The following is an 18,132-nucleotide window of genomic DNA, read 5'->3' as shown; positions in this document are numbered from 1 at the left end:
TGAATAATTTTTATCAGCAAATGTAAGTTCTAAAAATATATACAATGTATCTGCACCGTCATTTTTTTGATTAGCTATATTCAGTGCTTCTTTTAAATACATTTTAACTTCTGCCTGTAACCTCACCAAATTGAACAAGCCATCAATGCTCCCTAATATTTAAATTTTTCCCCAACAGTAATTGCATGTTATTAGATAATATTTGTAGAACCAGAATCTGACAGAGTATAAATTTCTGTGTTTGGGGTCCATACTAGTTTTTAAAACTTTTTTGAAAACTGTGTTTTGCTCATAATTGGTATAGCAATTAAGATGGTTAAAACTGTTTCAGAAAAAAAAAAATGTGGCCTGATGGAATTTTAGTTTGGGAAATATGATGTTTTTGATAAAGCAAAAGATAAAGTTCAGTCTCTTACCTATTTATTGGTGATCATCTAAATAAAAACATATACCGGAACCAATAAAGTAGGCAAACCAGTAAAATAGTTTAATAAATAGAAGCTTAGTGTCAAAAACTATGAAAGATTTGAGATTTTAGCCCACTTGCAAGCTAATAAATTAGTCTGTCATAGTTTCATGGATGCTAGAAGAAGGCATGATACTCCTGGGTCAGAGACAAAGGACTTGATTACTCACAGTGATGTATTACTCAGGCAGAGTATCATTATTTTCTTCCACTGGCTCCCTGACCCCCAACTTCCCACAGGATGATGCAAACAGGGCCAGAGGGCACTAGGCCATGTTTGGATTTTATTACAGGAGAGGATCCCTGAATTTAGGGACATAAAATCTTTTATAATGGGTGGTAACCATGCCTGCTGTTTGCTCCAGAGGCTTCATCTTCCAAGGCTGCTCACTATACAAATATCCTTGAAAAGATAATGTGGTACAAAAGCAGTCAGTACTTCTGCTCCCAAGTACTTCTGCAAAAACAAACACAGAGACCCATGGAGAATTGCTTCCCAGCACTTACTCTGCATAATCCTATAACTTGAATTTGCTTACTAATATTCATTTGTTAAGTAGCTGAATTGGAGAATATATAATAATCAGATTTACCATATTTTAAGCCACCTATAATAAATAGTTCATGTTTTTTATGTCGGATAGTATTTATTGTCTGACCTTACGATCTAAGTCTCACTTTGATCATTTTTAAAATGAGAAAAAAGAGTAGTGCCTACATTATAGTGTTGTTGCTAGCATTAGATGAAATAATATACTTAAAGAACTTAGAAGAATGCCTGGCATGTGGCATGTACATGACAAAATTTATTAATATTGTTTTTATCTCAGAATTTTTTTTTTCTTTTTTTGAGACGCAGTCTTGCTGGAGTGCAGTGGCATGATCTTGGCTCACTACAACCTCCACTGTCTGGGTTCAAGCGATTCTCCTGCATCAGCCTCCCAAGTAGCTGGGATTACAGGCACCTGCCACCACACACAGCTAATTTTTGTATTTTTAGTAGAGACGGGGTTTTGCCATGTTGGCCAGGCTGGTCTCAAACTCCTGATCTCGTTATCTACCCGCCTTGGCCTCCCAAAGTGCTGGGATTACAGGCGTGAGCCACTGCGCCCAGCCAGAATTCATTTTTTATAAGTATCTGATTTAATAAAAAGAGAGTTATTTCCTAGGGCAGTTGAGGATGCAGGGAAAGTTCCAATCAGTCAACACTATTTCTCCAACTCAGGGGCTGACCTAAATATCCCAGATATCCTGAGTCCTTAGGCAGCTGGTCCTGCTAAGTCATACTGTGGCACTGTGGTTGGCAGCTTTGTGGGCAAGCATGGGGCCTAAGGAGGTAAGCCTTGAGTGGCTCTGAGGCAAATACACCTGTGTATCTTGCTTTCAAGTGCTCTGGTAGCATGTTTGCTATAGGTTTCTAACAAGTACAGAAAGCTAAATTCTAGCTATTTCTAAAGAGATTTTCTTCTTTAGTTGGCCTCGTCTGTTCTCACAAGGCAAGTTTTGGGGATGGTACTACAAAGAGAAATAAACTGGTACAATTGTATGTGGCATGTCTATGGTATTTCTAAACAGAGGCAGCATAGCAAATGTCATTTGGATTTTCTGTTTTTGTTAGCTCCAAACAGAAGAGGAGCAGAGAGGAGGGACAGAGAGCGGTGAGGGAGGTCCCATTCAGGTCAGTCCCCCATGTCCTTGCTTGGTTAGATTAGATCAACTTAGTCTTGATTTTGATCCATCCAGCCATCTTTTGCAGACATAGCCCTTGCCTACTGTTAGCAACTCTCATGAGCTCCCACTGACATCCCCAAGTTCTTTTGGATTTCTCCTTGACAATCATCTGGATTACTTCATGCAACTTAAGAAGGCCTGGTCTTACTCTTAAACTGCCAGCTTGTTAGGAAGAAAAGTTTATTTCAGTCACAGAAGCATTGCTCATTAGAGATCACCCATCCAAAATCCTCAAAAAACTGAGGTCCGGAGTGGCTAGGTGAATTGCCTAAGATCACACATCTAGTTAGGAATTGAAACTAAACATCAAGTTTCTTAGCTCTCAGTTGAATTTTCTTACACTTGCAATACAATTAATAAATAAGAGTGGGAAGGAAAAACCTCATAATAAGTTATTATGGCTTTCTGGAGAGTTATTACAGAGGATGAACATTGGGCTCTGCAGTCAGATCCACCTGTATTTATATCCTTTCTCTGCTTACATAATGGAAGTTTATTTTTGCATAGGATAGCAGCTATTTCATAGGCTTATTGTGAGGACTAAACGTTGTAATGCAGCTCGTGAACTTAGCACAGTGCTTTGCAGATAGTAGCGCTAAATCACTGCAGATATTTTGTATGGAAAACCGCAGAACACAGAGAAGAAAAGAATATTTGGAAAAAGTAAAATGCTTTTTGCACAAGCTCGCTGTGAAAAATCCACCTCTCACGTCCACCTTGTAAAAAGGAGAATGTTTATTTCCTTCAAACTATATATTTTTGCGATCTGAATCTATTTTTGATAGCATCCAAAGAAAGATAAAATGAAAATCAAATGATGTTTTAGAGATTGATTATAGTAATGTCTATTTAAAAATAAAACCGGCATTCATTTCATCTTGAATTATCACAAACATTTGCTATTTCAAGTACCTCAGTGTAAAAACACTATATTTCTCTAATGCTTTAATTCCCTGACGCATGTTAAGTCCAAGAGGTAAAGGAAAACAATTATTTACGTATTTCTTTCTGTGAGAAAAAAAATGTACCAAATGGTCAGAGGAAGCAAAGTTTTTTCATGACTGTCATGTCAAGGAACTTGCGTACCTGGGGCTTCCTGTTGGGAACATCAAGACATGCGGAAGACAGTGGCTTCGACAACACCCCTACAACGATGCAGTAGAGAATGATCCATCATTACTTAGAGGATCTTTGATGAAAGTCAGTGACAAATGCCAAAACGTAACTTAGTGAAAGTACTCTGCTGGAAGTTAAGACAGATGTTCCAAATATACACCTTTCTGACTTGATGTGTGAGTAGGGGTTCAAGCCCATTTTCTAAAACGATAGAGGTGTATATGTCAACGTTGTGTTGAAGATTCTGGTACCTGATAACAACTAGACATCAACAAATAACTCATCTTGTGATTCTGGATAAATTGCTTAATCTGTGAGAGAGATGAACTTCATGATTTATAAATCCCTGACTTAAGAAAATTTGATCTTGGAAAAAGCATAATACTATATAGAGAGTTATATATGTATAATCCCTAGTCAGATTTTAGGGAAGAATAAAAATAATTGAGCAGTGATAATTTTCTGGTTCTCAAAGAGTCTCTGACTTACGTTGAATGTAATAGTTCAACCGTATCAGCAATTAGCAACTTGTCTGCTGAACAGTGATACCAGCCAACCATTGGTTTAACTTTTATAATAGTTCGAAGAACTGACCTTAAGAGATTATTTTCATACAAGCTTTGAGACATTGATACAATGTTATCTACAATGTCCATATAGGCTTCTGCTGTAATGAAGTGAGGATTTTCTCTCTCAATACCCAGAGAAGTTAATGCAGCAAGAGTCTTTTCATTTCAAAATCTTTTTAATGTCTGAAATTCTAGTGAATTTATTCTCAACATCATGAAGTCGTTTGAAGAAAAAATGTAGTAAAGTTGCCTTCAAGATCATGTGCATGTATCCAAAATACGTGATGTGTCCCTAAATTTCCATCAAAGCTAAAATAGTGTTAACCCTTTAGAAAGTCTGTGACTTGCCTGAGTGTCTGCCTGCAAAACTTATAAAGCAGTCATTTCTGTTGCCTCAGGATGGTGCTGCTCCACTGGTGTCTGCTGTGGCTTCTGTTTCCACTCAGCTCAAGGACCCAGAAGTTACCCACCCGGGATGAGGAACTTTTTCAGATGCAGATCCGGGACAAGGCATTTTTTCATGATTCGTCAGTAATTCCAGATGGAGCTGAAATTAGCAGTTATCTCTTTAGAGATACACCTAAAAGGTACTCTCCCTGCAGTATTTTCTTTATTAAAAAGCTCACAAAGGATGCCCCCAAAAAAGAAAGTAACCTTTAGACCTAGTTTAGGTAATTTACATATCACCCTATGAAGAGTATTACCGATTTTCTGTAAGTAAGGGGGAAAATGGTAGTGCAACTTCTCATTGTGAAATAAAGGCTGTTTGATTCTTGCTGATTGTCATCTCCTTTTGGGTGGAGGAGGCAATGCTTGCACTTCTTATATTTTGGAATGATTATTTTCTTCTTTTCAGTACAGTAGGATATTTCTAAGAAGGATTCTGTAGGATTAAAATGAAATCAATTTTCATGAATATGTATAATTCTTCAAGAATTTGCATTAAGTTTTGTTTTTGTTTTTGAGACAAGGTCTCTGTCTGCCCAGTGCAGTAGCATGATCATGGGTCACTGTAGCCTCAACATCCCGGGATGAATCAATCCTCCCGCCTCAGCCTCATGAGTACACCTACAGCTGGGACTGTAGGTGTGTGCCACCTTGCCCCACAAATTTTTAAAATTTTTAGTAGAGATGGGGATCTCACTATGTTGCCCAAGCTGGTCTCTAACTCCTGAGCTCAAGTGATCCTCCTGCCTCAGCATCCCAAAGTGTTGGGATTACAGGCGTGAGATACCACACTTAATGCATCATGTTTTAGGAGTATAATACTTCTTCAACAAATATTATCAGATTCTGAGAGAATCAAACTAAACAGTCATAAAAACTGACACTGTTTATTTACCTTTACTCCAACATCAACAAATTGGGCTCACATAAAGTTTCTAAATGTTTTGACCTTTAAAAAAATAGATAAATAATATAAATAATATGTTATAAATTAATTACATTTAAAATTACCTACTTTATAGTGCTCAAACTCTTTTCTCCCTTTATAAGTTTAGAACACACAGTTAATCTTTGGATAATTATATTTCAAAACCAGTTTTTCCTTCTAACCTGGGATACAGTGACATGCCAAAGGATTAAACTGTCTCAGAACATTAATAACCCATTTTCTAGAGATTGAGGTATATCAGATCATTGGTCATCTTTTCAGTTTTCATTAACAGTAATCATGGAAGGAGGTGGTCTGAACCCCTTCCATTTAATGGCCCAGTCATATCTCCATCTGGTTAGTCAAAATACATTAACTAGAGTGAACTATTGTTTGGATATCATTTCGGCACTGCTCGAGTGAAATTATTTGTTTGCATGACCACACTAGACTAGTAACTGACTTGTCAATAACATATAAAATAATTTTGAATCTTTAAATGACATTCATGAGAGTAAAGGCAGAAAAGGAAATGATGGTTACATTGAAGGAACTTACTGTCTCGGTCCTGACTAAAATTGAGTCTGTGAAAACAGTAAAAGGCATACAAAGCAGTCCTCATACTTCTAGTTATTCTTAACTATTAACTGAGTTCTTGCGAACACGTTTGGCTTTTCATATTATTTTGTCCTTTGAAATTTACATGTGAGTGAAATCAAATCAAAAATTTTCTGTAGAAATTACTTTCATTTCCCAAAAGCACTTGTGCAGTATACTTTAAATACAGCATTCCACATTATGTAATCAAATCACTTAATTAAATAGTTCATCTTGTTTAGTCTTCCAGTTTCTTAAAAATAAGTTGCCTTTAAGAGTTGTTTTAGAGATTACACTTCTGAAGAAAAGCTCCATGTTTTTATTATGAGACATTATAAAACATTTTCTATTTTTATTTCTTTCTTTTATTCATTCTTTATTTTTATCTTTTTTCCACCAATAATTATTGAGGCCCTTGGTATCCACAATATGAAAAAATGTTAACATACATTAGTAAAAGCAGACTTATACTAATAAAGGATTATAGCTACAAGTAGAAACTTCATTTCTGGGTGTGAAATATGCAGCGATAAGCACACATAGATGTTGTTTATATTCCAAATTAAAAAAGAAATTCCAGATAAAGTTTCACAGCAGTAAATTTAAAAAGACAACAAATGCATTAATTATTCTTATGTTTGTACATAAATTCCAAACGCTAAATGGCTCGTGGTGTGATTATCCCTCAGCTTTGGCACTATAATGTGGGGCCGTGTTTCCTTAGTTATTATGTTTCTGTGTCCCTCACTTGCCAGTAAATATCTCGAACATGTAGATTACGTCCTGTCATCTCTGATTGTCACTCTCTTGTACGGTTGCTTTGTGCAACTGTCGAATTGTGCAACCATCAAATTGTTAAGTATATTCAAATTATCATTTATTCCTAATCTAAGTGCTTCCATATGAAAATGTTGACTTAAGAGGGACTCCCTGCTGCTTTATATGCATAATGATTATCTTGTGGAATGCAAGCATTGTTTTATTTGTAATAGGTCACCTATGACCTATGTTTAAGTTACTAAGACACAGTTTGGGAAATAAACTACTTCCTTGTGTGAAATGAGAACAGAAGGTAATAGACAAACTTGGACATTGTTTTTTTCTGTGCCGTTAGTTAGCTCTGCTATTCACATAAAACCTAAAATCAAACAAGAAGTTTTGAACACTCTTTTACTCACATGATGCCAATCTACTTATATTGTTGTATCTATTTCTTTGTAATATAGATAGGTTCAATTGTGTTTATGTGGTTAATAACTCCCATGCAATCTGGCCAAAGAGACAAAATTCTACTCACAAAAAGTAGACTGCATTAAAAATTAAGCCTTCCGACACTCTGTTCAGGAATGCTTATGGTACATTAAACTTTCCATACAGTAAACAATTCAATCATCTATTTTGTCTAGATGATTGTTTAACTTTACTGTATTATGAATAAGTTGCTTTTGCATTTATAGGATCTTCACTTTATTTGACTGCCAACTGCCTCCCGGCCATTCTCCATCTCCAAAAGCATCTTGGAATGGTGGCAGTGGAGGGGGGAAGTACTTATATTTCAATTCAGATTCTACATCTTCAGGTAGAAGCAGACTCTAGGTATATGAACCAGGCTAGAACAAGAAGTGTGGTGTTAGGATTCTTAGGTTTTATTTACACATTTAGTAATTCAGATATTTTAAAATGTTGACCAAGTACATACATGCAAAAATCTGTGCTAATTGCTAGGAACACAAAAGCGTGATAAATGAGGGCCCTTGTGAGTAAAATGACATTAATCAAATAATAATATAATTATATAGTCACAAGTAACAATAAGTGCCCAAAAGTAAAAAGTATAGGACATTCTGAGAATACATACGAGGACCTGATCCAGAGTGAGCTGGAAAAAGCATCCCTGAAGAAATAACTTTAAATGTGAGTATGAGTCACAAACCTCTGTAGTGACAGGGCCTCTGCCTACCTCACCTGTCTCTTGTCCTGTCACTACCCATTTAACTCTCTGTGCTCAAACCTCAAAGCACTTCTGTAGTTTCTGAACCGTACCCACCCTGCCATCTATGGGATGTGGTTTTCTCTGCCTGAAAAGAACTCCTTTGCCCCAACTCACATTTAAAGTCATTTCTTCAGGGATGCTTTTTCTTTAGTCTCAAAGACTTCTCAAGGAATGTTTGTTGGATGAATTAATGAGTAGTTTCCCATACATCCACTTTCACCAACTCCAAATCAAAAACTGCAGCAAGAGGAATCTCCTAAAAAAGCAAATGTACTGTGTGATTTCCAGCTTAGAGTCCTGTCGGAGCTTTAGATTTTAGCTTTGGGGAAAAATTCCTTAATTGTATGAGCCTGGATGAGGTAACACAGGGAGTGAGCATAGGTAGAAAAGAGATGTTCAAGCACAGTCCTGTGGTTCACTCCCGACATTAGAGTTCAGGGAGGTGAGAAGGAACCAGCAGAGGAGACGGCTGTGGTCGGAGGCTCGGCGGTCAGTGTTGGTCAGGGTTATGGAGAGAATAGGAAGGCAAGAGATATCCAGGAGGTTCAATCCACAGGAGGCAAAGGCTGTTTTTCTCTGCATGGAATCAGTGAGCAACTCTGGGCTTGCTAGAATCGAAACCACTGTTTCCTCATTGGCAAGATTATAGGTTTTGAAAGATAATTAAATGAAACTGTCTAAGTCATTTGGAGTAAGAATATATGGTATTTCTATAGTTAAGCAATATTTTTATTCTTTTTAAGGCATTACAATAAAGGCTCAGGGGAAAGCACAGAGTAGAACATTTGATTTTTTAAATTTTGTTTTAAAATCATTAACTTATTTAATTCAACAGAAAACCTGTGATAGAGGAATGTGTCTTTCTACTGACTGACACAGTGTTCTTTACTTTTTAAAAGTATTTCTCAAAAGATGATTAGATAATGCCATTCAAAAAGATATGAAATGGGCCAGGCATGGTGCCTCACACTTGTAATCCCAGTGCTTTGGGAGGCTGAGACAGGAGGATCACTGGAGGCCAAGAATTTGAGACCAGTCAGAGCACCATAGTGAGACTCCCATCTGTACAAAAAATTTAAAAATCAGCCAGATATGGTGGCACACGCCTGTAGACACAGCTACTCAGGAAACTGAGGTGGGAGGATCATTTGAGCCCAGGAGTTTGAGGCTGCAGGGAGCTATGACCACGCCACTGCACTCCTTCCTGGGAGACAGTGCAAGCCTGTCTCAAAACAAACAAATAAAAAGAGATGAAATAGTAAAGCTGTGAATAAAAGTCACTAATGTAAAAATGTGAATACAGCATTATAGTGCCAGAGACAAACATACACTTTAGGACTAGGTTGCTGTGAAAATGATCTTTTGAAATAGTTGTAACTATGTCAGAGTGCCCTCAAGGTAATGTACAAATTTATCACCAAATGTATGGAAAGCACAGCACCTTTAGGGCATCAAACCTGGAAATTTTCTTGGTTGTGATTCATTTTGCAATGGCAGGGCATGTGTTAAATAATACCACACAACAGGTAAGTGTTGATTTTTAACTCAAAATACTTTTGAGTTCAATGTCTTTTATTTCACACTGTATTTGTTGATGATAAATCTGGTTGCAGATCCTTGAGGCAGTTGGACTTCCACAGTTAATGCCGTGTCATGTTTTGTGTCAAATAGCCGATTTTATTTTCTGTTAAGAGAAAATACAATGACATTTTATGAAAATTTTATAAAATTTGTAAAATGAAAACAAAATTAAAACCAAATTATTTCTCTGGTAAGTCTTGATTGTAAATGTTAGAAAGAGTTACCACGGTCTAAACTGGTCCACTTTCCCACAGGTATTTCTTTGTGGTTGAAGAAGACAATACTCCATTATCAGTCACAGTGACGCCCTGTGATGCACCTTTGGAGTGGAAGCTGAGCCTTCAGGAGCTTCCGGAGGACACAAGTGGGGAAGGCTCAGGTAAGCAGCGGATAGATCTGCCCCTGGACCTTTGAATGGATGGTTTTAAGGCTTGTGAAACATACAAACTTCTGTGTGTTAGTAAGAAAAAGCAGCATGGGTGCACAGGTGAAGCTGAAGGTATGAGACAGAGATAAGGGAGGTGGGAGGGTGGCATCAGATGACATTGATCCTGACAAAAGGTTAGAAGAGACAGGTACGGGGACTGATGGCTTGAGGAGAAGGGGAGAGGTTTGGACTAGCCTCTATGGCTGTGGTCTGCAATCTTGCCTAAACATCCTAATCACATATAAGGCTTTAAAAACTGCTGATTTAATTGCCACGGGGTGAGGTCCGAACTTTGGGATTGTTAGCACCGCCCTCCAGGTGATTCTAATATACAGCCAAGGTTAAGAACCTCTGATCTCCAGGGAATAAGAGATGGCGACAGAGAAGCAGAGAGGCATTTAGTAGTAGTTAAAGGCCAAGATGAAAACAAAGTTAGTAGGATGAATGGGCTAAGCATTTAAAGAAGACATGATGGAGAGCAAATAATAAGATAAAAGGGAAATGAGAAGAGTCTGTATGACACCCTGAAAGCTCTTTAAGGGCATCATAGGTTAAAGGTGAAGGCTTGACAACGGTGCCCTACAGAAGACCATATATATAATCTCTCTCTATATATACACACACACATATACATATATATAGCTGTATATATAGCTATACATATACATATATATAGCTATGTATACATATACATATATATAGCTATGTATAGGTATAGCTACAAAGGCTAGCTATAGTAGTTACAAAGAGGAGCAAACATCACAATTAGGAAAATTATGGAAGTGTGTTTGGGGAGTAAGGAGACCAAGATACAGAAAACGAATCTTGATGGGCCTGTTTGTCTGGGACAGGGTCTCGCTCTGCCGCTTAGGAGTGCAGTGGTGTAATCTCGGCTCATTGCAACCTCCATCTCCTGGGCTTAAGCAATTCTCCTGCCTCAGCCTCCCAAGTAGCTGGGACCAGAGGTGCATGCCACTATGCCCAGCTAATTTTTTTTTTTTGTAAAGACAGGGTTTCACTGTGTTACCTAGGCCGGTCTCAACTCCTGAGCTCAAGCGATTCGGCCTCCCAAAGTGCTGATTACTGGCGTGAGCCACTGCACCTGGCCAAATCTTGATGTTAATATATCCGTTTGATGATTGTGTTTAGGAATATGAAATTCTGTATAGCTCACTTTCAACCTGCAGTGATAAACTGGGAAAGGTTTCTTCTCACTGCAGCTACCCAGTCATTCACCAAGCCCTGGAAACTTATCTATACACTGGTATCTGTGTGATATCTGCTACCTACAGTAACAAAATATGGAAAAATTAGTTTAGTTTTAACACTATTCCTATGTTATTCCTGGGTGCATGTTCTATACGTTGAACCTTAAACACTCTTTTTTAAATTTTCATCTTATTTTGTTTTATTTTGAGACAGGGTCTTGCTCTGTTGCCCAGGCTGGAGCATAGTGGTGTAGCCATAGCTCACGGCAGCCTTGAACTCCAGGGCATAAGCAATCCTCCTGCCTCACCCTCCCAGGTAGCTGGGACCACAAGCATGTGCCACTATGCCCAGCTAATTTTTGTATCTTTATTTTTTGTAGAGACAGGGTTTCTGTTTGTTGTCCAGGTTCAGCTTCAAGTAATCTTAGAGCCTCAGCATCCCAAAGTGCTAGGATAACAGGCGTGAGCCATGACACCCGGCCAAACATTCTTACTGGTACTTTATATTCTGTATTTTAATCAGATTGTCTAGTCCTTCTAACAGTAGTGAAATTAGCAAAATGACTGGCCATCCAAATGCAAACTGATACATTTCTTTTGGTAAGCAGATTGACAGTCAGGATTCATAATATCTCAAAAGTTTACAGTCTCTGACCTGAAATTTTTACTAATTGGATTCTGCTCTGAAGAAATAATTGAAATTCAGAAAAGCCTTACACATATATAAGAGCATGATGTATAATGGTCAAAATAAATATTATCTTGAATACATTTATAAATATTTTTACTTATGAACATGTACTATTTTCATAATGGAGAAGAAATAAGATAAAAGGATAACTTAAGGCTGGCAAGCCACAGTGTATGCCCTGACAGTAGCCTGTGCTTCTCATGTGTCTTCTAGGTGATCTGGAACCTCTTGAGCAGCAGAAGCAGCAGATCATTAATGAGGAAGGCACTGAGTTATTCTCCTACAAAGGCAATGATGTTGAGTATTTTATATCTTCTAGTTCCCCATCCGGTTTATATCAGTTGGATCTTCTTTCAACAGAGAAAGATACACATTTCAAAGTATATGCCACCACAACTCCAGAATCTGATCAGCCATACCCTGAGTTACCCTATGACCCCAGAGTAGATGTGACCTCACTGGGGCGCACCACGATCACTTTGGCCTGGAAACCAAGCCCCACTGCCTCTTTGCTGAAACAACCCATTCAGTACTGCGTGGTCATCAACAAAGAGCACAATTTCAAAAGTCTCTGTGCAGTAGAAGCAAAACTGAGTGCAGATGATGCTTTTATGATGGCACCGAAACCTGGTCTGGACTTCAGCCCCTTTGACTTTGCCCACTTTGGATTTCCTTCAGATAATTCAGGTAAAGAACGCAGTTTCCAAGCAAAGCCTTTTCCAAAACTGGGGCGTCATGTCTACTCCAGGCCCAAGGTTGACATTCAGAAAATCTGCATAGGAAACAAGAACATCTTCACCGTCTCCGATCTGAAACCCGACACGCAGTACTACTTTGATGTATTTGTGGTCAACGTCAACAGCAACATGAGCACCGCTTACGTAGGTACCTTTGCCAGGACCAAGGAAGAAGCCAAACAGAAGACAGTTGAGCTAAAAGATGGGAAGGTAACAGATATATTTGTTAAAAGGAAGGGAGCAAAGTTTCTACGGTTCGCTCCAGTCTCTTCTCACCAAAAAGTCACCTTCTTTATTCACTCGTGTCTGGATGCTGTCCAAATCCAGGTGAGAAGAGATGGGAAACTTCTTCTGTCTCAGAATGTGGAAGGCATTCAGCAGTTTCAGCTTAGAGGAAAACCTAAAGCGAAATACCTCATTCGACTGAAAGGAAACAAGAAAGGAGCATCTGTGTTGAAAATACTAGCTACCACAAGGCCTACTAAGCAGTCATTTCCCTCTCTTCCTGAAGACACAAGAATCAAAGCCTTTGACAAGCTCCGTACCTGTTCCTCGGCCACCGTGGCTTGGCTAGGCACTCAGGAAAGGAATAAGTTTTGCATCTACAAAAAAGAAGTGGATGATAACTACAATGAAGACCAGAAGAGAAGAGAGCAAAACCAATGCCTAGGACCAGATATCAGGAAGAAGTCAGAAAAGGTCCTCTGTAAATATTTCCATAGTCAAAACCTGCAGAAAGCAGTGACCACAGAAACAATTAAAGGTCTTCAGCCTGGCAAATCTTACCTGCTGGATGTTTATGTCATAGGACATGGGGGGCACTCTGTAAAGTATCAGAGTAAGGTTGTGAAAACTAGAAAGTTCTGTTAGTTACCTTATTATAGAGATATATTATGTAGAACTCCAGGAGGGACATTAAATCACTTTAAGTATAAACTGACTACTCCCACAGCTGAGAGAAGTTGTGACCTGTACTGGTACTATGGAAGGAAGGATATCAACGTGTGTATATTGATGTTTATATAAGTAACTCTTGAAGGAGACTTGTTCTAGCGTGCCCCATGGTACCTAGTGTATGTCTTACGCCGGTTGGTGTCAAAGATAGAGGACTTCTTAAAGGAACTTGCCATTCCTTGCTTTGACCACTGCATGAACTGCTTCTAAATTATTTTATTACCTAAAAATTTAAAATATGCCATTCATTGCACACACCCACAAATGCAAATCATTCCTCTCTATAGATGCTAGGATATATATAAATTATTTTATAAATTCTTGTTTTAAATGTCAGTGTTTCTATGATTGTAAACTATTCTTTTCCTATTACAGATCTAATCTAAGTATTATTAAGTGGATAGCCCTCTAGTCAGTTATATTGCTATTGTAAATTCTTGTTTGTTGAGTAAAATGTTTAAATACTATATCTCATGTACAAAGTTGACATACATTATATTCATGTACATAAAATTAAAGATATTAGATTATATACTGTTCGTTTTCCCAAGCAGCTACCTTGGTGTATTCAGTTTCTAATCTGTCTTCAAAACTGCACCTTCTGTAGTTTGGCACCAAAACAGACCCTTTTTTAGTAACTAAAAAGGGATGCCCCATCTCTCTAAGTTACTATGTCATTAGAAATAGTTATTAAAATTTGTATTTTTGACGTTGAATAGGAGCCAGCTGTTAGGAGAGTTGAGAGAGCTACAATAGACTTGTTTGAAAAGAATAGGACAAATCAAACACTGACTCGATAAGTATTCAACAAATTGTCCTTAATAACCTAAAATATATCACATTATAAGCATTTATTTTAAATACAAAATTGAGATATTTCAAGTATTTTCCATCTGTTTGAATATTAGCAAAATAATTAAATAATTATTTTAACCTCTAGCTGACGCAACTTAACAAACACCAATCAGGACGTTTATTAGTAAGAAGAAAACTAGGAAAGCTGTTGTTTTATAACACTAATGGTCTGCTACTTTTAACTTTGATTTTTCATGGATTTTTAAAAAGTAATTTCGGGTGTAAGAGACAATTTAGGCAAATCATAATAGAAATATTTTATCAGAGACCGTGCACAAAGGGCACTTTTAAGTAACTTCATTCTCCACAGGTTCTATACATGAATCATGAGGGGTTACGAGAACATTGGTCCAAGAATCAGAAAAGTCTGGAATTTATCATCACCTAAAGCAATATGACTTTAAGAAAATCTGTTACCTCCCATCATCTCCCTTTCCCATCTATAACATTAGGTGGTGATAGATTTAGATGAGATGACACTGTTAGATACTTTCTATTGTAAGAGGTGTCTTTGGTGGAATTCTATGATTCTAAAGTACTGTGACTACAAGTGTGGACAGGTATAATCCCTTTACCTCTACTGCCCCCTGCACGCTGACCCTGCCATTCATATGGTGGGCATTCAACAGCAACATTCCTGTGGAGTATAGATGGCTATGACCAAGGTAGTGTGTGTGGTGGTCCTTATAAACTGTGCTCTGCTTGCCCTAGGAAAAGATAGTTCCTAAAAACGTTATCATCCAACTCCTCAGTGTTAAGATATCTAAACAAAAGTGACCACATCTGTACCCAACAGTAATGACACCTGAATTTTTTAACAGATAAAGAACAGTACCCCCATGGTTATGTAACCAACCAACTTGGAAAGAGAGACTTTAAAATTGACAGCATCCCGGAGATGCTGTATCCTAAGTTATGAATGTGCTGCCGTTGAAGAAAAATCAGCTTTCTCATATTACTGACATATATATATAATTACATAACAATGTGTTAAATGGGACTACAGTGAATCAAAGAGTTGTTGCAGCTTCTGAAGGTGACAGACTTAACTTTCAGATATTGCTTAATGCCTGGGAAACCCTGGGAACCAGGCCAAGTCAATTTAACCAAGCTTTTGCTTTTTAGCCAGCTGTGATGGTGGTTTCTACATAGTCTGGATAAATCCAAGAATTCTTTCATGGCCCCAGTGAAATGTGCCTTTTTGAAATTATTAAGAAAACGAAATACACGTTATGAAACTTCTATCATTCCTAAAGAAAGGGGAAAACCTATTAAAAATGAAGCTCTCTTATTTACTAATGCATTTCTATTTCAGGAGCATTTGGCTAAACTGGGGACAAAAAACAAAAACTTGTTCTTAATTAACAAAAGAACTAGAAAGAAGCTCCTATGAAAGCACCACCTTGTGTTCAGTAAGCTTCAGGATAGCTCTGTTGACAGCAGGGCATTTAGAGTCCCAAGTATAGTCATGTATCATTGGGGAGGGAAGAATCTTTGAGGACATTTAGTTTACAATCTTTATTATTTTTCAGGTGTAGAAAAGAGATTAAAGATCACAGAAGTCAGAATAAATTTGTAAAAGTTCTCATAGTCAAAACAGCTGAGTAATGGCATTGCCCAGACTCCAAAATCCTGACCAGAATATAAATCACCAATTCTTGGTTTAAAGGGGTTATTTGTGAATCATTTTCCAAAAAAAAGAAGTACACTTTTTGTGTTACTTACCGTTTCAAAGAAACTTATTCTTCAAGACCATTTCAGATTTCCTTAGGAATGTATGTGTTACCCATAATCGACCATTTCAAACTTGTAAGAAAAAAATTTTATGGTCATTTTGTTATTTTTAGAGAAACAAAGTATTTCTAATCTAGGTTTGCATGCACATACGACCTTGAGGCTCTGAAATAATTAGTCAATTGCTTTAATTATAAGCCCTGTTTTTTAAAATCTAAAACTAATAAAAAATCTATAAGAATTATAACAGATTATTTTCTTTGTTAAATTACTTTATAATCAAGTTCTAGATTAAATGTTTAAACATGCATTTAAGGATTAGTGCTGAAAAGCACTTATTATAATTACTCAGAACACATTTGAAAAATTATGATTTTGATATGATGAAGAGACTTAAAAAATGACAAAGATGAACTTCAGAGTTTGAAAAAGGCTTAATGATTCTTAACGGTTTGACTCTGAATGAAACCACACATGTGCGCACGCGCGCACACACCCACACTTTTGTATATATTCAAGGAATCCGTTGTAGCTGAAACCAATCCAGTATCCTTTCCAATATTTTACCAATCCCTTCTAGAGATGGTCTAGTTATACCATCTCATTTTACAGATGAGGAAATTGAGGCCCAATGAAGACTAGAATCCAGACATTCTTACTCCCAGTTTAATGTTCACTCAGGACTTCATCTTAAGCACTTCTTCACTATAGAAAGCATGGGACAACTCACCCAGAGTATACTTCTTTGTCTCTATTCACCGGCTAGCTTCAAAACAACACAAAAACAAGCATCTAACTTGGAGGACAATGTCATCTGGAGCATCTCCAGCCACTTCCTTCCCCCAGATACAATAGGCTGGGAACCTGCCTTCTGGCCCTCTTCCTATGACCAAGTAGAGTGACCACTGCCAGACTTTAGTTGGTCTTTATATGTAGTCAGCCAAATGACCTGGGAAGCACCAAGGTGCACTCACAATTGTGTTTCCCCAGAGAGTTTTAGCCAGAAAAATAGAGAGTCTTTGGGGATTTGGGCCTTTGTTGTTTTGAAAGTGGGAAGTAGGAGAAAGGAGAACAGGGAGAGAAGTGGGGTGTGGAGAGAAGTATAATTTTATCTCATTTCTTTCTCTGAGAGATCTAAGAAGTCAAGAGAAGCAAGAGATCCAGTGTAATTTGATTTTATTAATGTTTGCATTCTGTCCTTCATGTAACCTTATGCTGGAGCATTGTACCTAGATCACCATCCTCTCTGTCAGAATTGCATCTCACTGATGGACATTTTCATTTCCCAGGAGTGGCTGATCATGCATCTGAGCAAGATTTCCTTCATTTCTCTTTACATTCCCCATTCCTGACCTTTGAGAAACAGTCATCAAAGTATAGAAATAAAGTCTTTTAAAATATCTTTCCAGATGGACCCTTAGAACTCTTTCAAAGATATTTGTAAATATTCACTCTAAGTGTAATAGAAATAAAAGGCTGTAGATCTTCATTACGGAAAAACCATTAGCTCAAGATTGAATAGCTCAAGGTCTTAGGCACAGTTTCATCTTACACTGTCATTATTTAGATCCCAAAAAGGAGAGGGCGAGATTGGCTATCCCACAGTATAGCCGGGAGGAGGGCAATGCAGGGAAGGACATTGATTCCTAGTAAAAGATCCATTAAAAAACAGAAATAAGAATGAAGTACCAGAATGTAATTTATCATCCCTTTATGCTACAGAGGAGAACTTGCAAGACAGTGTAAGGTTTCCCTGGAACTTGTTAGAAATGTCGTCTAGACGTTGAGCCAGGAACACAATCAAGCAACCTCCCAGGGAATAGCCAGGCCCCAAGCCTCTTCAGAACTGGGCATAATGTTTTGAATTGAAACAGAGGTATAAAACAGAGAGGTCAGAGCAGATCAGTACTGGTTATGGGTGATGAGATCCAGACAGAACAGTCTCGAAAAAAGTAACTCTTCCAACGAGGGGGTATGATGGATGTGTTATTTTGTTTTTTTGACTCTAGCAGTATTACTGTCTGAACTGGTCAGTTTTTAGGTGCAACTTCAAAATGTTGTTTGTGTCTCTCTTTTCTTGTAAACACCTGCCAAGATT

At 37.7% G+C, this 18,132-nt stretch overlaps 1 protein-coding gene across 4 annotated transcripts in view; it reads left to right on the top strand.

Annotated features, from left to right (window-relative positions):
* NDNF (neuron derived neurotrophic factor) overlaps positions 1-13,998 on the top strand; it is a 36,969-nt gene extending 22,971 nt beyond the window's left edge. For 3 of the 4 annotated variants that reach the window (XM_015138959.3, XM_078001807.1, XM_078001808.1), the window contains exons 2-4: positions 4,281-4,469; positions 9,683-9,807; positions 11,968-13,977. In XM_015138959.3, the coding sequence (XP_014994445.3) occupies positions 4,281-4,469; positions 9,683-9,807; positions 11,968-13,361 (1,708 nt within the window). In that variant the 3' untranslated portion in view covers positions 13,362-13,977. 4 annotated transcript variants of the gene reach the window in all.
* Positions 13,999-18,132: the final 4,134 nt, after the last annotated feature.

Source organism: Macaca mulatta, chromosome 5 (assembly GCF_049350105.2).
Source record: "Macaca mulatta isolate MMU2019108-1 chromosome 5, T2T-MMU8v2.0, whole genome shotgun sequence".
NCBI lineage: Eukaryota > Metazoa > Chordata > Mammalia > Primates > Cercopithecidae > Macaca > Macaca mulatta.
Note: the sequence above shows the minus strand (reverse complement) of the source record. Positions and strands in the feature narration are given on the sequence as shown.